This window comes from Carassius carassius, chromosome 41, assembly GCF_963082965.1.
Source record: "Carassius carassius chromosome 41, fCarCar2.1, whole genome shotgun sequence".
NCBI classification, from domain to species: Eukaryota; Metazoa; Chordata; class Actinopteri; order Cypriniformes; family Cyprinidae; genus Carassius; species Carassius carassius.
Window position 1 is genome coordinate 16,331,555 of NC_081795.1, and position 27,626 is coordinate 16,359,180.

At 35.7% G+C, this 27,626-nt stretch overlaps 1 protein-coding gene across 2 annotated transcripts; it reads left to right on the top strand.

The window, feature by feature from the left end:
* Positions 1-20,042: 20,042 nt before the first annotated feature.
* Positions 20,043-22,915, top strand: LOC132123291 (ras-related protein Rab-34-like). Of its 2 annotated transcripts, none has more exons than XM_059533845.1 (10): positions 20,043-20,169; positions 20,304-20,395; positions 20,507-20,575; positions 20,699-20,800; positions 20,881-20,945; positions 21,133-21,184; positions 21,276-21,357; positions 21,507-21,597; positions 21,756-21,863; positions 22,566-22,915. In XM_059533845.1, the coding sequence occupies exons 1-10, from the start codon at positions 20,116-20,118 to the stop codon at positions 22,631-22,633; spliced, it is 783 nt and encodes a 260-aa protein (XP_059389828.1). In that variant the 5' UTR covers positions 20,043-20,115; the 3' UTR covers positions 22,634-22,915. The 2 variants fall into 2 exon arrangements, with proteins under 2 accessions (XP_059389828.1, XP_059389831.1); XM_059533848.1 differs by having other exon boundaries at positions 20,510-20,575.
* Positions 22,916-27,626: the final 4,711 nt, after the last annotated feature.

Consider the following 27,626-nt stretch of genomic DNA (forward strand, 5'->3'; position numbering starts at 1 on the left):
CTCGCAACCTTTTTATTAAACCGTGGTATTATTGCAATGTGTGCATGTTTTGTCAAGTTAAAAATAATGACCAAAATATCAATTAGGGATAAAAACAGCCTAAGATGGTTTCGGCTGGTCTAGCCTGGTGGTTTGCAGACTGATTTTAGATCAGTTTTGATCACATCTTTAGCTGCTCAGGCTGGTCTCAGGCTAGAAGACAAGCTGACCAACCAGTTTCGTCAGAGGTGCCCATCTCCCAGTCTGACCAACTAAAGAAGTGGTCAAATCTCCTCTAAAACCAGCCTGCAAATTAGCTAAGACCAGGCTGAAAGACCATCTAAAGGCAGCCAAACAGCTTAGGCTGATTTTAGCTTGTGCATTAATGCATGTATGTAGGCTATTTATTTTCATCAGGCTATCTTTGTGCTTAACACAAGAATGTATGAAAACGTATATGTGCTTATATTGAAATCCCCTCTCCTCATTATGCACAGCCTGAATTGAATATAAGTGTATAGTTGGAGTTGTAGCCTATTGCTGCACAATTTTACATTAATATGAAAAATAATAAATGTAAATGAATATAAATGCAAATTTAGAACGTAAACTAATAATACTACATAAAAAGTGCAGAAAATATTTATTAAAAACATTTTCATTATTAAAAACATCCATTCAAAGGCAGTAGCTGAATTTTTGGTAACAAAAGGTTGCAAAAAGTTAGGCAAACGACTCCCTCTGTCGGTGGAAAGCGCGCGAGATCCGTGCAAGACGAGACAGTACGTCAACAGAACAACAGCACAAAAGGTGATGGAATTAGAGTTATATAGTTTATTCGAGATAGACTATTTAATAGTTCGTCTTCATGTAAACATATTGAAGTCTCGTCAACGTTTTCTATGTTTTGCATAGAAAAGCGCGCGCTACATTAGTGACACTTTGTGAACATCACATATTGCACAAGAATTACATCATGATGGACGCACGAGCTCTGTGTGTACTGCCATGTTGATGGTATTCATCTGAGTACGAGTATGCTTTTTGATATGCATTAATATTAATATGTATTGTGATTGTTCTAGCTATAAAATATTAGTTTTGGTTACACTGCTTGTTACAGTATAATTATATAATTTAATTAACAGGTAATATTAACATGCTTTTTAAATTATTTATTTTTGTAAGTCCCAGGCACATATTTCTGATACACTATAGAAATTTCAGTTATTGTTCTATTATGTGTTAACATAAGCAGCACATAATTATCTTCACATAGTTTTTTCTTCAAGGCAGTCTGACCTAATTGAGAAATCAGGCATTATTTACAATGCTACATAATAATAAAAATAATAATTATTATTATTATTATTGCTGCTGTTGTTATAAAAAGCTTCACACACAGTGTCTGTTACACGATAAACCAAGTCTTAATGAATCCACACGAGTGTCCTCATGGACAGGAGCTGAGGTGCTCTTCTGCCGAGTGTGTACAGGAATTTGGGCAGAGGAAGTGATGTCACTTTGAAACGGACTCTTCAAAAAATGTTGAGGAGAGAAATTATGAGGGAGAATATAGTCAGCGGGTTTTAACAATGAAAACAACCTTCAACAGTCCAAATCAACAGTAGATAATTACAATAAATATCTATTCAAGAACTGTTAACATTCATAAAAGAAATTATGGCTACACATTACATTTCACAGCCAACGGTGTGTTTCCATGGCAACAAGCCACTGACGTGACAGTGTAAGGCTGGCTCTCATCCTCTTCTTTCCGTCCAAGCCGACCACATGCCCCTTTACCCCAGGTGAACACTTCCCCCTCTGCCGAATCAAGCAGCACAGCATTTAATCACAATCCTGTACATCATTTGGCTGAATGGCATCTTTGTGCTTCTGTTTCTTTGCATGTCAGATCCTGTAAGATTCATTTATGAACAAAGACAACATGAAACAATAAAGGTCTTCAGAGTCTTGTAAGCCTCTGGGACACAGTCGGGGTTACATTCTGACCTTTAGCCACATGTCACATAAATTAACCCACCTGCCCCCACTAGAGCACATTCTGTGTCTGTAGCAGTTAAGGGCTTGATAACAGCCTTGTCTGAAGTGCATTGCCATTGTTTTAGTTGCCTGTTGGTTGCCAGGTCAAATTTAATTTAAACACCCTATGCTATGTTTTGTTTTTTGTCTAGTTTAAGGACCGTTACGTTTCTGCGTGTTGTGACATTTTTGTCCAGTTGTCATTAACACACTGTGCAAAAAAGGTGTAATTTTCACAGTAATTGCTTTTTTTATGTAATCTTATCAAGTAAACTAAAACAAGAATATACTAAATGCTCAATCTTTTTATAAGCTAAATATTTTTTTGAAGTAAAGTGTTTTAATATGCTTTTTCATTTGATTTTATGGTGTAATATGATCTTTTTCGTGAGATTCACTAATACATATGTCTTGTTTACCTGCTCCAATACCCAGAGTGAAAGCATCACCACACGTGGCCGTGATGATCCCCTGCAGTCCTGACACTTGATAGGGCACTCGACTGCTTCGGCGGGACCTGCAGCCAAGCTGCCTATGCTGGTTACAGTCGAATGTGCATTTAGGGCACATTCATAGTTTATAAGTTGATCCTCAGACTAAATCAAAACAGCACATTGAACTGTAGTGTAAATGAAGTGCTCTGACCTGTGACTGCAACAGAGTCTGCTGTGCCAATGTCTATAAACACAATCTTCTCAATATTTAGAGGAGCCGACTGGACGGGCTGGAACATGTGGACCTCCTCCTCCTGACAGGGAGATGGGGGCTCCTCTGAGCCAGAGACCATATCCAAACCCAGCCTGTTAAATCTGCATTTAGGACTTGGAGTTATTTATTCATTTTATTATCACTTTAGCAGCCCTATGTGAAAAAGAAGTGCACTTAATGTTCTTGAATGTGCAGTTGTAGTGGACTTCAATTCTTATAAGTATATTTGTGAGTAAAAATGTTAAGTATAAAACTATACTAGGGAAGTCGTGGCCTAGTGGTTAGAGAGTTTGACTCCTAACTCTAGGGTTGTGGGCTCGAATCTCAGGCTGGCAAAACCACGACTGAGGAGCCCTTGAGCAAGGCATCGAACCCCCAACTGCTCCCCGGCGCCGCAGCATAAATGGCTGCCCACTGCTCCGTGTGTGTGTTCACTGCTGTGTGTGTGCACTTTGGATGGTTTAAATGCAGAGCACGAATTCTGAGTATGGGTCACCACACTTGGCTGAATGTCACGAGATGACTTGCAGATGATATAATATTAATTAAATACAAGGTCGCTTAAGGGCACTTAAAGGGAGTACAATTTCATGACTATATTTAACAAAAATAGTATTTTATATTATTTTTAAGTGCATTTTGTAACAGTGTAAAATTTTAAAAATGTACTTTAAAGTACATTTTAAATCTTTAAATAATTATTTGCTGTGATTTAAAGTACACTTATTTTGCAGTTGACTTAATTATAATTTTGTAGCATTTAAAGTCATATATTTTAAATGTATTAAATTGCAATGCCTTCATTACAAAAGTGTAATTACAAATTTAAATACATTACATAAAAGTTTCAATAGAAATTACATCAATTTATTATTTTATTTTACCATAATAGCTTGTCAGTAAATTCAACAATACTTTAACCATATTTCAAAGACAACAGAAGTAATTAATAAATTAAATATAAAATGTACTTATTTCCTGCTTAAGTGGGTCAAAAAGCTAAAGTTCTATGCAATTAAGTGTTTTAAAGCATTGCATTCAGTTTACATTTAAAGGGATAGTTCATGAATTCTGTCATCATTTACTTACTCTCATGTCATCCCAAACCTGTATAAATGTCCTTCTGCTGAACACAAAAGATGATATTTTGAAGAATGTGGGTAAACAAACAGTTTCTGGTCCCTACTGACTTTTATATAAATTTTCTTCTGTGTTGGTCATTTCCTGTGATGATTCAACACTTCTTTCTGAAGTTTTAGTCAATTGTGCTGCCTTTAAGTCATGTCAGAATCTCATATTGTGTTGCTGTGCTCTTGTGGCTCAGTGGTAGAGCATTGCGTTAGTAACAAGGTTGTGGGTTTGATTCCCAGGGACCACACATAAAAAAAAAAAAAAAAAGTTTAGCCTAAATGCACTGTAAGTCACTTTGGATAAAAGCATCTGCTAAATGCATAAATGTAAATAATTACAGAAGAGAAATCTTGTCCTATTATGGGGGTGTTTCTCTGCTGCAGGGACTGGAGCACTTGTCAGGATAGAAGGAAAATGGATGGGGCACAATACCATCAAATTGAGGAAAATTTGCTGCCCTCTAACAGAAAGTGTTCAATGAGAACAGAAGAAGGTTTATCTTCCAACATGACAAAGACCCAAAGCACACAGCAGAACTGAGCACACAGTGATTGAAGGAGAAAAAGCTGGATGTCCTTGCATTGCCTAGCCATTGCCCACTGAAGATCTATGAAATGACTTGAAGACTGCATCAAATTTAACTAAACTTGAGCAGTTCTGCAAAGAAAAGTGGGCAAATATAGCAAAATCTAGATGTGCAATGTTAGTAGAGACATAGACAGATCCCAACAGACTAAAGGCTTAAAGCAAACAGCTGTTCAACAAAATACTCAAACAAGGGGGTGATCCTTTTTCCATCTCAGTGATCCTGTTTTTTTTTTTTTTTCCTGACATGTTGGTCTTATATCTTTCTACAACCACTGTTTAAGCACAAGCACACACACATTACATTACACAAATGTTTCGGGTCAGTTTTTTTTTTTAGAAATAAATACTTTTATTCAGCAAAGACACATTAAATCGATCAAAAATGACAGAACCAGCATTTACAATGTTACAAAAGTTTTCCCATTTCAAATAAATGTTTTTTTTTTTTTTACCTTCAAAGAATATCATGGTTTCCACAAAATTCTTAAACCGCAAAAACTGTTTAATAAACACGTGCCCCAGCAGCATCTTAAAATGATTTCTGAAGGATCATGTGACACTGAAGACTGGAGTAATAATGCTGAAAGTTCAGCTTTACATCACAGGAATAAATTACATTTTAAAATAGAAAACAGTTATTTCAAAATTTCTCTTTTTACTTTTAATCAAAAAACATTTAAATATACCTTACTTACCCCAAACTTTTGAACGGTTGTGTACATCTATGTATATACATATAAAATATAAACATCCAAACAAAATCACCTGATCACACATTACATTATAACATTGTCATTTTGTCACTATCATTTTATTTATCATGAATCGTCATGCTGTCGACTTGTTTTCCCAATACAATATATATATATATTTTAAAGTAACATAATATTTTTCATATGTTTTGGTTGTTGTTCATAATGAAATATGGGAGGACATATTGAGCACCTGTCATTCACGCAGGCCAGAATCTGCAAACTCACCTGCTGCGGGCAGTTGTGACAGTCTGGCCAATCCCAGCCGACCTGTCAGTGAGGAGATAACAGAGAGTGAGTGTGATAGAGAGAGAGAGAGTGAGAGAAAGAGAGAGAGAGAGAGGAGGATGATGGAGCATAAAATGCTAGGTCTGCCTGGAGGTGCTGCTGCTGTCTACAAGAGTAGACAGAGAAACCCAAAGAAACACAGTGTTTGAGTGACAAATGATGTTGCTCATTTACTGTGGTCTCCTCGCCCCAAGGAGATAAGCTCTCACTCACTGGTCACTGCCAGGACATGCGACGCTCCACAAGACACATGAACCAACTCATAACCCAGCAGAGCATCCACTGTGGGCTAAATACAAAGACGGCAACATGAAGAACCACAAATACAATTAAAACTAGATTTATACATGTGGTAAGGAAAATGTAAGTGGTTTTTGACTGTACAGACATTGCTAAATTAATAAATACAATTTCAGCATTTAAGAAAAAAAAAAAACGTACATCAATCATGTACAGTAAAACTAATGGTCAAGTCAAAGTTCTGTCAATCGACCCGAAACTCTGCAGTCTTTAGTCTATTAATTAATATTTTTAATTTGCCTTTATTTAATAATTTTCAGTTTAAGTGTTAGGTTCTCATGTCAATTTGGCTTTAGCTTTTAATTTTTTTATTTTATAAGTTTTAGTAATATTAGTACTTTAACCTAAACTTAATTCATTCCACTTATTTGCCAGAGCAGCATTTCCAATTTTATGCTTTTCATCTAATATTCATATTTTTTCAGCTTTATTTCACTTAAAAACATTTTAAATAGTGGCAAGTTGACAATAAGGTTCAATTAGTTAACTAACTTGAATAACAAAACGCACAATACATTACAATATTTATTCATCTTTGTAAATGGTAGTAAATGAGTAAATGTTAATGAAGTGCATTAACTTATGTTAACAAGCACAACTTTTGATTTTAATAATGCATTAGTAAACGTTGAAATAAAAATTAACTAGCAGTATTGTTGATTCTTAGTTCGGGTTAACGAATGAACCTTTGGTAAAGTGTTACCATAGTAGTTTTAGTTAACGATACCAATGATCCCAGGCCAGCAGGTCATCTTTATTGTGAATCCATGAGGTCAATGTTTAAGATTACTTTGTTGAATTAGCTTGCTTAGCAAGCGTCGCTAAACATTCCATTGTGAAACAACTGGTCTCTTTATACTGGGTTGTCGCAATTTACCTGTGTCACATCGTTGAAGTTCCCATGTCCAAGACAACCATTGCTTCCACTTCCAATGTCATGATTATACCGCTGTCTGCAAAACCAAATTGAGCAGATTATAATAGCTGCTGCTAATAAACAAAGAATTAAACAACTGTTCCTCCATCAGTGCAAACCACTGGATGAGAAGCTGGAAGGGAGGACCTTTAATCCTCTGTATCTACTGGTGACGCACACAAATGTACACCGCTGTGCTACAGTGCCAAGGGACAAGAGATGAGCTTTGGCAGTCTGAACAAATGGTGCTTAATGAGCTCTGTAGGAAGGATCGTTAAAAGGGGTGATTACATCCTCCTTTCAAACTTTATCACAAATGTTTAAATTACTCTGTTTAATTTCGCACAGACCGGTCCATTTTGTAGCTTCAGGCTAATAATTGAAGAAGAAAAAAAGCATCTGATGGACATGCAAACTTTCTTTGTTTTGGTTTTATGTTGCAATATGGATGGGAAAAAAAAAAAAAAAAGGGGACGTCACAACAATATGCAGAGACCTGCATGGAAAATTCTGGATTGTAAGAAGCATATCTGTTAGGCAGGTTGTGAAGAGATCGCCACATGAGACAGATTTGATTGTGAAACCAGACTGTCCTTCCAGGAAGCGGGAGATAAACTGGGGCTGCATCTGCTCATGTTGGTGACACCCCTGGGTCTGGTACCAGTTACACGTCCACCAGGTCTGCCATGAGAGGCTGTCTGTACAGCAGAATGTGTAGAGATTAATTTAATCAAATAAGGAGGGCCTGCAAACAAAGTATATAGTTATCTATTTAGTGGCCAAACAAAGTGCATTTATAATACATAACAGGTCCAAGAAAAATGCAGTACAAAACATGCAGAACATGTTCTATTGCATGCAGTAGAAAAGTAATAAAATAAAACAAAATGCAATTACAATACTTAAACCAAGTACAAAAACCGTACAAATCAAATGCAGTAAAAAAAAAAAAAAAAAAAAAAAAAAAAAAAAAAAGTACAAGTATAATAAGTGGCCAAACAAAATCCATTTACAATACGTAACCAAAGTCCAAAAAAGGCTGACAGAGAAGGCCACACAAGGCACCATAGAGCAGAGCTCAGAAAATTGTTGACCACTGACTCTGGAGACAGACCAGATGCCAGGCTGGTAGAACCAGGGCAGGACACATGGGGACTGGTCAGGAACTCGAACACAAGACTAGACAGGACAAAGCTCCACAAAAACACAGGTTAAATCCAAGACAAAGAATATAAACGAATGAACTAATAAAAGTAAAAGTAACAAAATAAGAAATTACCAATTTAACCATCTTAAGAGAATGATCAAACAAAACCAAGAATCAAGACTAGAAAACTAAATAAATATTACAAATGAAAGCAAGGGCAAGAACAAACAAATTACTAAAACAAGGAGCAAGACAAGAACATAGAATCACAAGGACTAGACAAAACAAGGGCACAAGACCAATCAGACATGGAGACACGGACACATATTTGGACAGAAGGGAGGTGAGAATGACAACAGACCAGCAAGCACAAAAGGGTAAGGTGCACTATAAATAGGGAGGAAAATACATGAGGGACAGGTGAGCACAATTAGACCAACTAGGGTAACAAGAGGGTGTGGTAAAGAGGAAACAAGGAGGAGGGGCTAAAAGAGCACATGGCCGAGAAAATAACTAACAAGGCCATGTGCTGACACTAGACACAGGAATCAAACATAAAACAAAGTCACAGTGCAAAACCCTGACACAAGGGTCATCTGCTCAACTGGGATTTCCTTCAAGATCACCAGCGCACCATTAGTGCATCTGCGACAAACGTGCAATATCCTGAAACAGATACAGAAATCAGGATACTGGTCAAAGTGGATTTGTTACATTCACAGAATGTGAGAATTTCATGTTTAACAGCTGAATTTAACGTTTTAGCTGTCTATTTTATCATACTTTTAAATTTATAGTAAATACAATTCGCCTTTTTGGCCCACTTAAGTAGGATTTTTACGCCCTCTGTTTGCTACATGACACCCGGTTAAGGTTCAGATAGAAATCCCAGTAGGAACACTGTAAACATTGCTGTTTAGAAAAGAGAAATTTAAAAGGAGTAAGGTGAGCTGTTCATTGCTCAACATCTCTTAATTTTACTCAAGCTCTTAATGCAACTGTAACTCCTTAAATTGGGTGATAATGGCTGTGTAACTCTACTGATGGAATGCGGAAAGTAAAACTTTTACCGTGTTTAAATGCAAAAAAAAAGGTCATTCTTGTAAAGCACCTAGTTCAAACAAAAATGAGCACGCATCACTAAATCCGTTTTTCTAACTATTAACATGTTCGTGGTTGTATTAAGCCGAAATCTCCCGACCACTTTCTTCTCTATCTTCTATCTTCACTATCTTCTCATACTTCTCAAGTTTATTGGCCTCTAAACGCGCCCCATCACTAGGCAACGCTTCCTTGTCCCCCACAGAGTTCTAGAGGGGACAAAATACAACACGTTTAGCAGGGGAATTGATCCCATCATTTTATCAAGAGTTATGCTAATCAAGGATGTAAACACAAAGTTAGTATTGAGATGACCGAAATCATTAATGAATCAACTACTGAAAAAAAGTGTTTTTTGGGGGTTTTTTTTGCTCTTGGCATCTGTACAATTATCTGCTTAATGTTTCTGCTTTGTAAGCCTATTCAGATGATGGCTTTTTGGCCTGATTAGGTTTTAGCTAGATGACAGGTTTACATTTCAGAAGCACATAAAGGACCCTTGTCTGCATAATGAACATCTATCTATACACTATCTATATCTATCTATATACATATATATTATTTCAGTTAATGTTTATTTTATTGCAAGTAATTATTAATCTTTTTTTAATGGTTTTAGTTAGCTACTTAGCTTTATGGCTTTGATTTCTTTCAGTTTAAAAGATATTTTTAAATGATCCAGAAGTTTGACAGTGTATTTTTATGAGCTGTACATCTTGTATGATATATAATATACTATGAAATTATTGTTTAAATAGCTTCAGGCTGCAAGAATATTAGATAATGCTTATGTAAGCAACTGAATAATGAAATAGTTGCATATAAATAATAAAACATTATTTATAATAATAATACAAACCCGTTTCCAAAAAACTTTGGACAATGTACAAATTGTGAGTGGAATGGAATAATTTACATATCTCATAAACTCATATTTTATTCACAATAGAATGTGAAAGTGAGACATTTTGAAATGTCATGCCAAATATTGGCTCATTTTGGATTTCATGAGAGCTACATATTCCAAAAAAGTTGGGAAAGGTAGCAATAAGAGGCAGGAAAAGTTAAATGTACATATAAGGAACAGCTGGAGGACAAATTTGCAACTTATAAGGTAAATTGGCAACATGATTGGGTATAAAAAGAGCCTCTCAGAGTGGCAGTGTTTCTTAGAAGTCAAGATGGGCAGAGGATCACCAATTCCCCCAATGCTGCGGCAAAAAATAGTGGAGCAATATCAGAACGGAGTTTCTCAGAGAAAAACTGCAAAGAGTTTGAAGTTATCATCATCTAAAGTGCATAATATCATCCAAAGAATTAGAGAATCTGGAACAATCTCTGTGCATAAGGGTCAAGGCCGGAAAACCATACTGGATCATGATCTTTGGGCCTTTAGACGGCACTGCATCACATACAGGTATGCTGCTGTAATGGAAATCACAACATGGGCTCAGGAATAATTCCAGAAAACATTGTCGGTGAACACAATCCACCGTGCCATTCGCCGTTGCCGGCTAAAACTCTATAGGTCAAAAAAGAAGCCATTTCTAAACATGATCCAGAAGCTCAGGCGTTTTCTCTGGTCCAAGGCTCATTTAAAATGGACTGTGGCAAAGTGGAAAACTGTTCTGTGGTCAGACGAATCAAAATTTGAAGTTCTTTTTGGAAAACTGGGATGCCATGTCATCCGGACTAAAGAGGACAAGGACAACCCAAGTTGTTATCTGCGCTCAGTTCAGAAGCCTGCATCTCTGATGGTATGGGGTTGCATGAGTGCGTGTGTCATGGGCAGCTTACACATCTGGAAAGGCACCATCAATGCTGAAAGGTATATCCAAGTTCTAGAACAACATATGCTCCCATCCAGACGTCGTCTCTTTCAGGGAAGACCTTGCATTTTCCATCATGACAATGCCAGACCACATACTGCATCAATTACAACATCATGGCTGCATAGAAGAAGGATCTGGGTACTGAAATGGCCAGCCTGCAGTCCAGATCTTTCACCCAAAGAAAACATTTGGCACATCATAAAGAGGAAGATGCGACAAAGAAGACCTAAGACAGTTGAGCAGCTAGAAGCCTGTGTTAGACAAGAATGGGACAACATTCCTATTCCTAAACTTGAGCAACTTGTCTCCTCAGTCCCCAGACGTTTGCAGACTGTTATAAAAAGAAGAGGGGATGCCACAAAGTGATAAAGATAGCCTTGTCCCAACTTTTTGGAGATGTGTTGATGCCATGAAATTTAAAATCAACTTATTTTCCCCTGAAAATGATACATTTTCTCAGTTTAAACATTTAATATGTCATCTATGTTGTATTCTGAATAAAATATTGAAATTTGAAACTTCCACATCATTGCATTCTGTTTTTATTCACAATTTGTAAAGTGTCCCAACTTTTTTTGGAATCGGGTTTGTAATAATAATAATAATTGTTTTGAAGAAATAATAATCCATTACATGGAAAGAGGAAATTCTTGTGAACCTGTATATGTTAACTGAATATGAACTGTCCAATTTTCAATCCAAATTTTCATTATGATTTGATATCAATCATGATGATGTCATCATGATTGATATCATATATTGCAACACATGTAAGTCTACTCCGACATGACATTTCATAACACACAGATGTGATCTTAATGAGGAACTAAGTGGTTACTGAAAATATTTTAAACACATTTTTCAAAAACCGAGCAGGTATCAAAAATGTAATTACAAGCATCTGGTATTTCCTCGAGCACTGATTACTCAACTTCCTATATTCAAGTTTATTTGTATAGCGCTTTTTATGATACAAATCATTGCAAAGCAACTTTAAAGAAAATTAAGTTTCTACAATATTTATTCATTCAACTAAAGCTAACCTTGAGATTTGTTAAACATACTAAGGTTTGAACACCTACACATACAGACTACTCTATACATAAGACAAAGAATCAAAAAATTGCATGGAGATTTAACTTTCACTTATTATTCATTTCATTGTTCAGATATACTACAAAAAAGAGAGAGATAAATCTAGGGCTGAAACGATTCCTCGAGTAACTGGATTACAAAAAATGATCGAGGCAGAGGAATTTTAAGCCTCTTTTAATTTATTTTAAATCTTACGTCAGGTTCTTTTGCAATGATTTTTTAAATGTGACACAACGCGTTTACGTCACCCACAAAGCGGAAGGAGACACAAGCGCTGCGTCCGAAATCTCATACTGCAAGGAGTCAGCAGTGTTTTGATTTGAGGGCGCGGGCAAACGTAAAGAGAATGTCGTGGTGTGTGTCCATTTCCGCGATGCAGAAAACGCGGAGGGAATCGCGGAATCCAGTCATAAAAACGGATTTTAGTTTAACGCGGAATGGCATGGAGTTTGCCAAATTTTGAATGAATTAATCAAAAATAGGTCATTGCACGATATGGACTAATATCTGTAAATATTAAGCCGGAACAGTCGATTTCATTTGAATCCTGTATGTTCTGTGTGTCTCTGTTAATGAATGGAGTAGAAGCGCGACTTCCTTTATTAACACACACTGAAGCGCGCGTGACGCTCGCGGTGATTTCAGCGTCTGCTGTCTCACTAAATAAGGACGTGAACACATTAACAACATCTCCAGAACTGCTCTGACAGTCACTTCATGAGCATTTGACCCTTTGATTTGAGTAAAACTAGCGTCACATCACATACACAGAACTGTAAAGATACGTCAACCTGTCAAAATAAAAGTCCGTTTTTTTTAGGTTTAATCACAACATTTTTCCATGTTTTATTTTTAATAGTAAATCTCCTTTGTTTACCAAAAAGTTAAGTTTGCTTAATTTTTAATAATTAAAAGATAAATTGAAGGAATGTTTTATGTGTTTAATGTTTAATGTGCATCTCAGAAAATTCTTTATTTTAAACCCCAACTGAATGGCACTTAAATGCACTTAATTCATCTGTCAACTTAATTGTCATTGTTCACTGTACAAGTACAGACAGAGAAACAATGGGTAATAATTAAATGTTTATTTTTGATGTATGCATTGTATTTTATGCATTTAAAATGCATTTTATTTTCTCTTGCATGATTAATATTGCACTTTAATTAAGCAAAAACACATTATATCCGATTAATCGATGGAATTTTTGGTAGAATACTCGATTACTAAAATATTCGATAGCTACAGCCCTAGATAAATCTGATGTTATTTCACCACACTCACAGTAACTGATTTGGTCTATTGGATCTTGAAGATCTCTTACCATGACAGGTCCTCTTAGGATATTGTGATTTTCTGTTTTTTATGTTTTTTGTTTTAAATTTTATGGAATCGATTAAATTCAGTTTTTACCACCATACAACAACTATGAATGGTTTTGTTTAGCTTTTAGAATGTGTGAAATGTTGTTTTGACTTGTTTGCTCCAGTGCACATGCATATTCGCTGGACCAACCTTTTATTTTATTTTTGTACTTTTTTAGTAATTACCATTTACAAACAACTATAAAGGTTAAATTTTTTTTTTTTTTTTTTTTTACAGAGTTAGTTACAACGAGAACAAAAGTCCAAGTGGTACCTGATGGTGGGGATGGAGGTTTTGATTGGGACAATATTATAAAAGTTACTTGTTTATATTTTCATTACTCTTTCAAGAATAAATAAATAAATAAAAATAATAAAATAATAATAAATGCATAGATTGTTCCTTGTGAAGCTGAACAGCAATAGGTAACAGTTGCATAGTTAAGATTTTTTTATATATATATCAAACCATATGTAAAGGCAATCTTGTGATGCATTCAATTCTTCCCAAGATACACAAACAATACACTGTCATTTTTTGAGTTTTTTTAATACTAACTGTTTTCCAAATCAACTGTTCTCTTTCCATTCCTTTTCTCCTCAGCTGTTCTCCTACTGTTCTGTACACTTCAACCAATTCACATCGACCCTGGTTGTCTCTCTGGTCCATTCCGTGCTGTGAATGATGACCACTTTCTCTCTGCTTGGTTCATTCATGAAAGGTATGCAGATAATTTTTTGCATCCCTGAAGCACTCTATTATATTAATAAAACCTTCTTGTCTGCATTTTTCATGCTTGGAAGAAAACTGATGACAAATTCGTTTCATTTCTTATGTGACGGTGTTACCTGCTAGTGTTTCTAGTGTGTTGTGTGACATCTATCAGTAAAACAGTAGAGAAGAACTTATGGCATAAAAAAAAAAAAAAAAAACTGATGCTGACTGGTTCTCTGAATGATATACAGGTCCTTCTCAAAAAATTAGCATATTGTGATAAAGTTCATTATTTTCCATAATGTAATGATAAAAATTAAACTTTCATATATTTCAGATTCATTGCACACCAACTAATATTTTTCAGGTCTTTTATTGTTTTAATACTGATGATTTTGGCATACAGCTCATGAAAACCCAAAATTCCCATCTCAAATATTTAGCATATCATGAAAAGGTTCTCTAAACGAGCTATTAACCTAATCATCTGAATCAACTAATTAACTCTAAACACCTGCAAAAGATTCCTGAGGCTTTTAAAAACTCCCAGCCTGGTTCATTACTCAAAACCGCAATCATGGGTAAGACTGCTGACCAGAAGGCCATCATTGACACCCTCAAGCAAGAGGGTAAGACACAGAAAGAAATTTCTGAACGAACAGGCTGTTCCCAGAGTGCTGTATCAAGGCACCTCAGTGGGAAGTCTGTGGGAAGGAAAAAGTGTGGCAAAAAACGCTGCACAACGAGAAGAGGTGACCGGACCCTGAGGAAGATTGTGGAGAAGGACAGATTCCAGACCTTGGGGGACCTGTGGAAGCAGTGGACTGAGTCTGGAGTAGAAACATCCAGAGCCACCGTGCACAGGCGTGTGCAGGAAATGGGCTACAGGTGCCGCATTTCCCAGGTCAAGCCACTTTTGAACCAGAAATAGCGGCAGAAGCGCCTGACCTGGGCTACAGAGAAGCAGCACTGGACTTATGGACAAATTTTGCATGTCATTCGGAAATCAAGGTGCCAGAGTCTGGAGGAAGACTGGGGAGAAGGAAATGCCAAAATACCTGAAGTCCAGTGTCAAGTACCCACAGTCAGTGATGGTCTGGGGTGCCATGTCAGCTGCTGGTGTTGGTCCACTGTGTTTTATCAAGGGCAGGGTCAATGCAGCTAGCTATCAGGAGATTTTGGAGCACTTCATGCTTCCATCTGCTGAAAAGCTTTATGGAGATGAAGATTTCGTTTTTCAGCACGACCTGGCACCTGCTCACAGTGCCAAAACCACTGGTAAATGGTTTACTGACCATGGTATTACTGTGCTCAATTGGCCTACCAACTCTCCTGACCTGAACCCCATAGAGAATCTGTGGGATATTGTGAAGAGAAAGTTGATACGCAAGACCCAACACTCTGGATGAGCTTTAGGCCGCTATCGAAGCATCCTGGGCCTCCATAACACCTCAGCAGTGCCACAGGCTGATTGCCTCCATGCCACGCCGCATTGAAGCAGTCTTTTCTGCAAAAGGATTCCCGACCAAGTATTGAGTGCATAACTGAACATAATTATTTGAAGGTTGACTTTTTTTGTATTAAAAACCCTTTTCTTTTATTGGTCGGATGAAATATGCAAATTTTTTGAGACAGGCATTTTGGGTTTTCATGAGCTGTATGCCAAAATCATCAGTATTAAAACAATAAAAGACCTGAAATATTTCAGTTGGTGTGCAATGAATCTAAAATATATGAAAGTTTAATTTTTATCATTACATTATGGAAAATAATGAACTTGATCACAATATGCACATTTTTTGAGAAGGACCTGTATATAAAGCGAAAAAAAAAAAACTTATGGCGTTGCAATATGGCGCTCTCTGGTGGCTGAGAAAGAAATAGCATGCTTTACTGCACAAAAATGTTGTGTTTTGCAAAGTTTGCTGCTTCAGTATTTGTAGATTATTTTTTCCATGTTTCTACGGTATACTGAAAAACAATGACAAGTATGACAAGTTCAAGGAAATGTTAAAGCAGTGTGATTTTAAAAAGGAGGTTATAGTGATGGGCGATTTTAATCTACACTGGGACGATAATAGTACAAGGAAAAAACTGCAGCAAATTATGGAGGGATTTAATCTTGTCCAGATGGTTAAAGGACCAACACGGATTACAAACAATTCTAGCACCTTAATTGACTCAATCTTTACCAATCACCCGGAACGGATTACAAAATCGTACAATATGTTAACTGGTCTTTCAGATCATAACATGGTGCTTATAACAAGAAAATTAACCAGAAAGCGATTTGCAGCTTATTCCGGAAAAAAGGAGTTCATTGGCATTCCAAGGAGCAAACAGGATCAATTTCATTCTGCAATAAGAAATATGAACTGGTACACTCTATTATTGGACAATGAATTGGAAATAATTAGTCAGAAATTTACTGAATGCTTACAAACAAAAATTAAGGAATTTGCAGTGACAGTTAAACATAAAAACAGAAAGTGTTCACTTCCCTGGCTCAGTGATGATATTAAACAGTTAATGAAAGACAGAGACAATGCTCTTAAAAAAGCCATAAAATCAAAACTATCGTGTGAGAGAAAAAAAATTGCTTCATTACGAAATAGAGTGATAAGACAACTACGAAAAGCAAAGGCAGACTTTTTTATCACAATTTTTAAAAATTGTCATGGAAACTCAAAAGCGACTTGGGATCAGATTAATAAATTAACAGGTTAAACTTCTTCTAGTAATAATTCAATACAACTAAAGAATAATGGCATGCTTTTGCAGGATCCAGCTGCTGTGGCACAGACACTAAATGAGTATTTTGTTGATTCTGTGGATACTATAATATGTGAAATATAACAACTTACTTGTCATTACTTTAGATGTGTTAATTGAGCCCCCACTATATCCAAAATCTGTATCTATATCCGATGTGGAAAAGGCAATTATAGAGCTTAAGTCTTCAAGAGCAAAAGATGTGTATGGGATGGATACACTTATGCTAAAACAAATAGGTCAGTCAATTAAGGGTCCATTAACACATATCATCAATGTGTCACTAGATCAAGGGAAATTTCCTGAGTCATGGAAAATTGCTAGTGTCATTCCTATATTTAAAGGTGGCAACTCCCTTCTTACATCTAATTACCGACCGATTACCATTTTGCCAACAGTATCTAAAGTTTTTGAAAAATTGGTTGCTAAACAAATCATCAATCATCTTAATTGCAGTTCTTTTCCTTTGCACTCAATGCAGTTTGGGTTTAGGGCTTATCATTCTACAGAGACAGCAACATGTTATTTTCTGGAAAAGGTTAAATCAAATATAGACAAAGGAGGGATAGTGGGAGGAATATTTTTAGATCTTCGTAAAGCATTCGATACAGTTAACCATTCAGTTTTACTGCATAAACTTCATGCATTTAATTTCTTTAAAATTTATTAGTCTTATTAACTCATATCTTTTATCTCGTTCTTAAAGTGTAAGAATTGACCAATATAATTCCACCCCCTTACTATTATCAACTGGTGTTCCACAGGGTTCAATTTTAGGTCCAATTCTTTTTAGTTTATACATTAACGAGTTACCATCTTTGTGTAAGAACTGTGACACTTTGATGTATGCAGACGACACAGTTATTTTGGCCTATGGAAAATCTGCAGAGGAAGTTGCCTCTAAACTAACTGAGGCCATGTCATCGATTTCAATCTGGCTTGAACAATCCTGTCTGCAATTGAATATATCTAAAACAGTTACCATGTTTTTTTCTAAAAAACAATATAAATATAGAACCTGAAATTTTTATATCTGGAGAAAGGTTACAGGTCGTCACAGAATATAAATATTTAGGATTATATATAGAGTCAAATCTCAATTTCAAAACTCACATCAAAACAGTTAGTAATAGGATTAAGTTCAGTCTAGCAAATTTCAGATTCATTAGAGATTTCATGTCAACAGAAGCTGCTAAATTATATTTCTTTTCCATGATTTTATCCCACATAACATATTGTTTAATAAGCTGGTCCAATACTCACTCTACAACAATAAAACCTTTAGAAAGATTATATAAACAAGCATTAAAAATACTGGATAAAAAACCATATCACTACCACCACTGTAGTATTCTGAGTAAATATCAGTTACTTACTTGGGATAATCTAATAAAATTCAAAAACATTTGTTTAATTTATAAAATTAGATATGGTTTAGAACTTCCTCCTCCACTATGTGATTTTATACATTTTAGATCCAGTGAGGTTAGGGTAACTAGAGGGGCAGTGAGGGAAGACTGCATCATACCCCGGAGAAAAACAGCTTTTGGTCAGGCTGTCTTCTCCGTAAGAGCAGTTCAGCAATGGAACACAGTGCCGGTGTTCTGTCGATTTGTGCTGCCTTGTCGAAAAATGCTACCTCCCATTAAAACCAATGGTAGCATAATTCGATAGCGAAAAGTGTTACCTATCAGATTTTGCTTCATGCATGATATTAATAAGGTGTGAGGCTTTATTAACATGTACACCTACCCCAACCCTAAACCTACCCTTACAGTATGATAAATACAGTGTTGGTAGCATAATCTGATAGGTAGCATTATTTGTCAGAACACCGGCAATCATTAGAGAGTCCTCGTCATTCTTTTCATTCAAAAAGAATGCAAAAAAATGGCTTGTAGAGAGCCAAACTTGTGGGCACTAATGCTTTTATGTGTGTATTTAAATATTATATCATTTTTATATGAATTGTACTTATTAACCTTAATTTGTTGTATGCAATTTTATTTTTATTATTGTGTGTGATTTTGTACTTGTGATTATTTTTAAAGTTTGCCTTGTTTAAATCTGGCTGGGGGACTACCGATGAAAATTAGCACTTTTGAGCTAACTCGGGTACATTTACATTGTTTTAATGTTTATTAATGTACACTGTCCCCTTTCAAATAAAGAAATAATAATAATGAAAATCATATCATAAGTTTTAAATGCTGATTTGTTGTCCAAGAAACAGTTTAGATTATTATCAATGTTTAAAACTGTTTAATATTTCTGTGTGGCACTTTTTTGGTTCAGGCGACATCGACGAGCTGAAACAAGAAATGTCTTTACTGTCATGTGCATAACTTCTGAATGAAAGTGTTAATTTGTTTTTATTTAAAAATAGCATTACAGTAAAAAAAAAAAGACAATCATATTGTGTATATATAATGTTTCTAAACTCATTTAAATATTTTTTTTTTAACGTTAGCGCCTATCAGTAGTACCTTAGAAATCACAGTATTAAAAGAAAAGTACGGTAACAACAGTGTTATATCTGCTGTAACCGGTCTGAAAACGCTGGGGACTGTAGGAGGCGTCTTCTATCCCTCTTTCCTGGTTTTGGTGGGGAGAGACCGGGGGACTGGAGCAGACGAATCCATCTGTCCGCCGCTCACAGCGCTTCCGTCGGTCGGGATATCCTGCCGTTTTCTTCAGAAACTTGGAAACTGTTCTCGATGCTTGAATGCTAGAAAACGCCTGATACCCCCTCCTCTGTTTTGTTTCTTTTCCTTTTTATTCTTCTTTCCTTAAAGGCGTTTCAAACGTGTTTGTCTCAGGAAACTAGCGCTACATATTCACAGAAGCATAAAGTACTGAGGTAAGAAGTAGCCTACACGTTTGTTTGTAGCACGGATTGTGTTCGACTAGAAAGAATGGACTGTCTTTTGTTCTTAAAAATGTTTATGTAGCCTACATCAGTCATAAAACTATTATACTTAATACTTATGTTGTTAATATAATAAGGTAGGCTAGACGCACGTATTGCACCAAAAGTATAAAAAGAGGCCTCAGAAAGGTTTTGCCACAAATTAGAGTTTTCTCTTTGTTCTCAGATTTACTGTAGGATTAACAGATACAGATTAGTGAGTCAACACCATGCAGCTCTGGTATGCAACAAGGCTATTTAAATTAAAACTAATCCGACATGTTCGTTGTTTTATGACTGTTAAACTTACACACGAGTAACGCGCTAAACTGAAAGATAGACCTTTATTTTAAACCTGCAAGTTTGCCTCATTCTGAGCAGCCATTACTCATTTCTTCTTTAATGGTGTGCAATGTTACAAAATGCCAAGCTGTGATTCCTAACTTTGCGTTTCTCCTGCAGAAGCATCATCATGAGTGTACTGCCCCCTGTACGGAAAGACCGCGTCATCAGCCAGCTTCCCAAGGTACATCCTTTACACACAATTCACTGATGCTCAACTTATTGTTTGTTCTGTAACCCATCCAACTTAACCGATCTGAATCCATTTCCTCGAGTGCTTACTGAAGTAATGGGTGTTAATGTTCACTCCTGTTGTAGTGCTTCAGTAAAGGTGCTGCTTTGAACACAGAGGATGAGTTCCACGGGAAGGTGAAGACGGCCTGTCAGCAGCAGAGGACAGGAACTGTGGGGTGGGATGATATCTTCTGGTCAAACAGTCTTTTGAGGATACTTTCAGAACTGTTTGGATGGTTTATGCAGCATTGTTTTATTCCGTGCCTTTCCCCCCCTGTTTTGTCCAATAGGTTTAAGATCTCAAAGGTCATTGTAGTGGGTGATCTGGCGGTGGGGAAAACCTGTCTAATTAATAGGTGACCAAAACTATAGAGTTAACCGGTTAATATTTAATAGCCATATCAAAGAATTGAGCTTGCTTTTCAGTTATTGTTTGGCTGAATATAGTGATTTAATCTACTGTTTTTATTTTTTATAAGATTTTGTAAAGATGTCTTTGACAAAAATTACAAGGCCACCATTGGTGTGGACTTTGAAATGGAGAGGTTTGAAGTTCTTGGGGTCCCTTTCAGCTTACAACTGTAAGTACATTTTTATGACAGTCTCTAAAACAAGTATTTTCGATAATTATTTCAAGTAAGTGTTTGTTTGAATTTTTCAGGTGGGACACTGCAGGACAGGAGAGATTTAAATGCATTGCCTCTACATACTACAGAGGAGCTCAGGGTATACGACTCACTGGATTGTTATTTTTAAAAAGTATATATTTTTTTGTTTAACAATAGTTTACACTATATACACTATAATATATAATATATCTAAATCTGGTAAAAGTAATAAAAATATAATAAAGTTTTTGTATTTTTTTTTACCTTTGATGTATTGATATAATTTCCCCATTCCTGTTTTACAGCTGTAATCATTGTGTTTGATTTGACTGATGTGGCTTCACTGGAGCATACGAGGTAAATGACATCATCGCAGTTATTCTGCCCTCTGGGTTAATGGATACACAGCATGCTTCAAGCTTTGAAAATGTATCATCCTCTTCTAAAGGCAATGGCTGGAGGACGCAATGAAAGAGAATGATCCTACCAGTGTATTACTCTTCTTAGTAGGCACAAAGAAAGATCTGAGTGTGAGTGATCTTTTTTTTTTTTTTTACATTTTTGAATTGACATTACACTTACATGTTTTTATATTAAAATTCATGGCCATGCATAATCCAATACTGTTTTCTCCCATATACTTTATGTATATATTTATATATGTGTGTCTTTCCTGCAGTCTCCTGCACAGTATACACTAATTGAGCAGGATGCCATTAAAATGGCAGATCAGATGAAAGCAGAGTATTGGGCTGTGTCCGCCTTGTCTGGTGAGATCCTGACTAGAGACGTTGTTACAGTGTATTATATGTTAACGGGATTTGTATCAATTCTGTGTAAATAATCAATTACAAAGTCACAAAGTATTTGGGAAACCCTAGGGGTTGCTACTGTTTATTTAGATGAATAACTCTTTCTGTGACTGTAGGGGAGAATGTAAGAGAGTTTTTCTTCAGAGTGGCATCTTTAACGTTTGAGGCAAATGTTCTGGCAGAACTGGAGAAAACTGGATCCAGACGTATTGGGGAAGTTGTTCGTAAGTACATTAAAGATCACCCCAAAATGAACATTTGTTAAATGCATTCACCTTCAATCTTGTTTCTTCATCAGAACAGATTTGGAGAAACGTAGCATTACATTATTTGCTCACCAATGGATCCTTTGTAGTGAATGGGTGCCGTCAGAAAGAGAGTCCAAACAGCTGATAAAACGTCGCTTGTAAATGATGCTTTTTCTGTGTATATGTCTCAGCTTTTTAACTGGAGAAAGCCATATTATGGATAAACTCATATTTTTGTCAGAAATTAAAAATGTCTCAATGGATTTATTTATAACAAACACAAAGCTTTTCCCTTCACAAGACATTCATTGATGGACTGAAGTCCTGTGGATTATTGTGATGTTTTTATCAGCTGTTTGGACTGATGTAATGCTAAATTTCTCAAAATCTGTCCAGTTGAAGAAGCAAACTCATCTATTATCTCGGACGGCCTGAGGATGAGAACATTTTAAGTGAACTCTTCCTTTAACAACATTATTTAATCCATTGGAATTGTATTATCATGAAATATTACTGGTTCCCCTGCCTGACTGTTCTGAATTCATGAATAGAGAAAAGTTGTTTCAGAGTTTATACATATAAAAGATCATGAAGCAGTTATTATCTGTAGAAAAAGATGCACTGAAGAATAGTCACATTGTCTCTGAATTTAAATTGAACTCTATTTTCTCCACACAGAAATCAACAGCAACTCAAATAACATGTCTGCAACTTCCAAGAGGAAACAGACCAACTGTTGTCAGTAAAGACAGCAAACATTTGCACCAACATACCAAAGCAAACATACACACAAATGTACATAAACATACATTGGTAGAATCTATAAGATAAGAAAAGTTGGATGGACAGTATTCCAACTATGTGACTGTGCACAGAGCAGCATGGTTTGTTATTCATAGGGTGAAACTGAATATCTGCTGGATGAAAGAAAACATTCCTCTGTTGGAAAACTTGTGGTTTGCATTTTTTCTGGCAAAGCAGTATTCGGTTTTCCCACAAGATTTATGCTCAGTAATAAGTGATTATTCAACTGTGTTTTATCTCACGTTTGCTTAGTTTACAATCAGTAGTGATTTTAAAAGGTACACAAGAGGATCATGCATGAGTTGCACAAAAAGCAATAACAGTGATACATGTATTTTTCTATATCAAAAATCTTGTTTATTAAAACGGTCATTTTCCTTAAAAAGTTATATAGAATTTTTTTGGTACATGTTAAAATTATTGCTTTAAATATATTAAAAGTATTAGGGCTTATATACTTTGTTTCCTGTGACTGACATTTTTATTCTTAATAAAATGTTTCTCTTTAAATGAGCCATTTATTTAATTCTTTAAAAACCTCTCGATAAATGTTTACACAAATGTGTTAATATATCATAATAATGTTTTTTTCTAATGAAATACTGATCTTAATACTGTTAATATTTTGATCAAATCTTTAGTTTATATGAAATTCATTATTATTGATTATTTTAACATTTTCAAGCGAGTAAATACAATCTGATAGCGACCTCTACTGGTATTTTAGTGTAACAACAACAGACCATTTATGACCAATATGACTGAATGCTTAAAACATGAAAAATGTACTGGATCAGATCCATTTAAATTGAAATGAAAAGATCAGTCTTCACAAGATTCATACTTATTCGCATACAATAATCTTTGTCACAACCTGCAAATGATTCAATGGCTAAATCCCTTTAAAATTAAAAACATTACATTAAATGTTCCCCTTATTTCTTTATTTTTAACCACTAAAGTTCTTAAAAGACTCCAGGTATTGACTGTCAATCTGAGACTGCATCTTATTTGGAATGCAGTGGGAATATTTATAGTTTTCCTTCAGCCACTTTCCTCCCTCACTGTTTTCAATGGCCACGCAGCAATGCCTGCAAAGAATAGAGAAATACCAACACTCATTTTACCAACTTAATCAACACTACTGATAAGTGATAAGTGAACAGGAGCTATAACACACTCACAGAAAACAGCTGTCCAAATCCCTTGTGTTGCATCTTGCAGCAAGTGATGTTACAAGAATGTCAATAATCTCTCGCCAGTCAGTATCTTAATAGTGCACTAAAGGGAGATTCAACATATAAAGATACAAAGGTTTCTGGTAGAGAGGGGCAGCAACTAAGTTCATCAGGTCTCAAAACACTTTTGTTTTTATTGCATTAGCTCTTTTATGCTCACCTACAACAGTAGCTCATTGATTCTCCACCAGTTTGATAGCTGTTCTCATAGTTCTTCCAGTCTCAATCCACTGGTCTACTATTAGAACCCAGACCTGAAGGACATCATAAAATATTAGAATCAGAAATATCACATTTTGCTCTGTCACTAAGAATCAGATGCATCAATAACACAAAAACACGGTTCTGCAGTCATTATGTGATGGGATTATATAGTAAAATAAGACAGAGTTGACTGATCATTGATCATAAATCACTGCAAATATGATATGTAAAAAGATTAATTTGATTATAATATCTTTTAACTTTCAACTTTAAATGCCCTTTTCCCAGTATTTGATAATGCATTTTCAACCAGTGACAATATATGAGCTTACATACATCAGTACTTGGCTTTAACACATTAACAGACTCTTCTATTAGTTTCCAGTAGTTTACGCAATCTGACAGTGCCTGGATCAGTTAGGAGTGACAGAAAACAGTGAGCAGAGATCATAAACTATAAGACAAGATACTTCAAGATACGCCGTTTTAAAGCTAGGTTATTCAATAACGTACATGCATAGGTCTATACTGAGAAAAGTTTGGCGTGCAACAAGAATGATTGTTTACCTGCAAATTGCAATATATTCTTGATGGATCAAGCCATAAAAACTTCGGTCCCTTTGTGTTTGGTGCCATAAGAGGCAGGTACCAGCCCTCTTGTCTCTTTTGGGGAACTGTGAAAACTTCCATTCTGGAATACTATACTATACTATAGTATTTTATATTTTATATCAATTCTCTGTATGTATGTACTGTACATGTGGAACAATTGACAATAAAGCAGACTTGACTTGACTTGATTAATTTCGAGTATAATTCTTGGGCTAGGTTAGAACATGCGACCACAATTATGGGAAAGACTATTAACTCTACCGTTGTCCAGAAGGCAATCAGCAACACCCTCCACAAGGAGGGTAAGCCACAGAAGGTCACTGCTGAAAGGGTGGGCTTTTCACATAGTGCTGTATCAAAAAATTTTCATAGAAAGTTGACTGGAAGGGAAAAGTGTGGTAGGAAAAGGTGCACAAGCAACAGGGCTGACCACAGCCTTGGGAATATTGTCAGGAAAAGCTGATTCAAGAACTTGGGAGAGCTTCACAAGGAGTGGACTGAAGGCAGAGTCAGTGCATCAAGAGTCACCACACTTAGATGTCTTCAGAAAAAATGTGCTACAGCTGTCAAGCCACTTCTGAACCAGAAGGAAACATCAGAAGTATTTCACCTGGGGTAAGGAGAAAAAGAACTGGACTGTTGCTCAGTGGTCCACAGTCCTCTTTTCAGATGAAAGTAAATTCAGCATTTCATTTGGAAATCTCTGGAGTCTGGAGTAAGACTGGAGAGGCACAGAATCCAAGCTGCCTGAAGTTCAGTGTGAAGTTTATGAAGTCAGTGATGATTTCGGGGGCTGTGGCGTCTGCTGGTGTTGGTTCATTGTGTTTTATCAAGTCTAAAGTCAATGCAGCCATCTACCAGGAGATTTTGGAGCACTTAATGCTTCCATATGCTGACAAGCTTTACGGAGATGCTGATTTCATTTTGAAGCAGGACTTTAGCACCTGCCCACAGTGCCAAAACCACTTCCAAGTGGAACTCACCTGACCTGAACTTCACAGAGAATCTATGGGGTATTGTGAAGAGGAAGATAAGTAACATCTGATGAACAATACAGAGGAGCTGAAGGCCGCTATCAAAGCAAACTGGGCTTCAATAACACCTCAGCAGTGCCCCAGGCTGATCACCTCCATGCCACGCCACACTGAAGCAGTAATTTGTGCAGAAGGAGCCCCAACCAAGTATTGAGTGCATAATTAAACCTGCTTTGGAGATCTTGAACATTTCTGTTTTGTAATTATTTTTGATTGATCTTTGAGAAAATATTCATTTTTTTTTTTAGATACAGATAGTTTCCTAAGCAGTAAGTCATAACATCAGAATTAAAACAAAAAACTCTTGAAATATTTCAGTATTTGTGTGCAATGAATCTAGAATATAAGAAAGTTTGCTTTTTTTTAAATTAAATTACAAAAATAAAGAACTTTTCCATGATATTAATTTTTTTAGATGCACCTGTAGCTGTATCGCTCCACACCTTACAGTACGCCTCACAGAAAACTTTCAGCATTTTCAAATTCTCCAAAAAAAAAACAAAAAAAACAAATTCTGTATACAGATTTATTCACATATATATATATATATATATATATATATATATATATATATATATATATATATATATATATATTTCTAACTTAACCTCATAAGTTGGTGTGTATTCAGGTTTAAGTTCCCATTGGGATAGAAAGACATGTACACACACGTACACACGCACACATATATATCGAAAACCAATTTAAGTCAGGCCAAAATTAGGTTTTGCAGTTATTTTATTGCATTTTTTCAGACATTTTGGATTTACCTGTTATAAAGAAAACAAAAAGAACTACAACATGCTGTAAGAAATCAAGTATGAATATTGAATTTAAAATGGAAAGAATTAAATTCATATGATGTTTTATATTTAATGTAGGCTAACAGAAATGCATTTATAGCCTAACAACAATTTTGAAAAAATAGCTATAGTTTTTATTGTTACAACAATTAATGACCGTCAAAAAAAAAAGGTTCAGATAGGTTTTGAAAGCTTCTTATAGGTTACACACTTTTTAGACGATAGCATATGAATATAACTTTCAATTGCTTATAGGCTAACTATGGAAAAAAATAATAATAATAGGCAAACCTGATACAAAAAGCTTAGACAACTAAGTGTCTTTAAGTGCAAGGTGCCAGGAGCAGCCTTTCCAATGAAGTGAAATTCCACTGAATTTCCACCTCATTATGCAGGACTCGCCTAATACAGAACATCCATATGATCCACAAAAGATCAAAATTATGATTCTATGGACAATTTTTGCTATTGAATCTTTTGGTCTTTTATATTTTATTTTCTGCCGAGATTTTTCATATGCGACATCTTGATTGAGCAGCTGTTTTATTTCATTGTTTAATATAGGGAAATTTTTTGACCGTATATCTGAAAATCACCTGAAAATCATGTGCAGTTTAAGATAATGGATTCCTCTGTACACCAGATATAATGAGCACAGTTTTGCGCTGTCATGCCATCATTTTAGAAATGTTTTCATATTCCAGCATTTCAGATTTATGCCCCAAGAACTTATGTGCTATTGTAGATCATAAACATTTGAAAGAAAAGGCGTATTACAAAATTACAGTGTGGTGTGAACAGTTCGCCAGGTAGGCCTATGCGGATCACGCGCTGATGAATATCCAGGCCAAACTTTTTAATGAGAATTAAATTAATAGGCCTATCGGGCGGATTTTCCAACAATTTTGCATGTTGCCTCTGGTGATTTTGTTTTACATCATTTGTTTCCAATCCAATTCTTTGCATAGCCCACTGTTGGACTCAATGGAGACTCTTTGAAAACCGACCATAAATATTTTGCTTTTGGACTTGCAGATACTCAAT

Coding starts and splice junctions, on each gene's coding strand:
- LOC132123291 (XM_059533845.1), top strand. CDS start 20,116: ATGAGTGTACTGCCCCCTGTACGGAAAGACCGCGTCATCAGCCAGCTT. Junction 20,170..20,303: donor TCATCAGCCAGCTTCCCAAG/GTACATCCTTTA, acceptor CTCCTGTTGTAG/TGCTTCAGTAAAGGTGCTGC. Junction 20,801..20,880: donor GTCCCTTTCAGCTTACAACT/GTAAGTACATTT, acceptor TGAATTTTTCAG/GTGGGACACTGCAGGACAGG.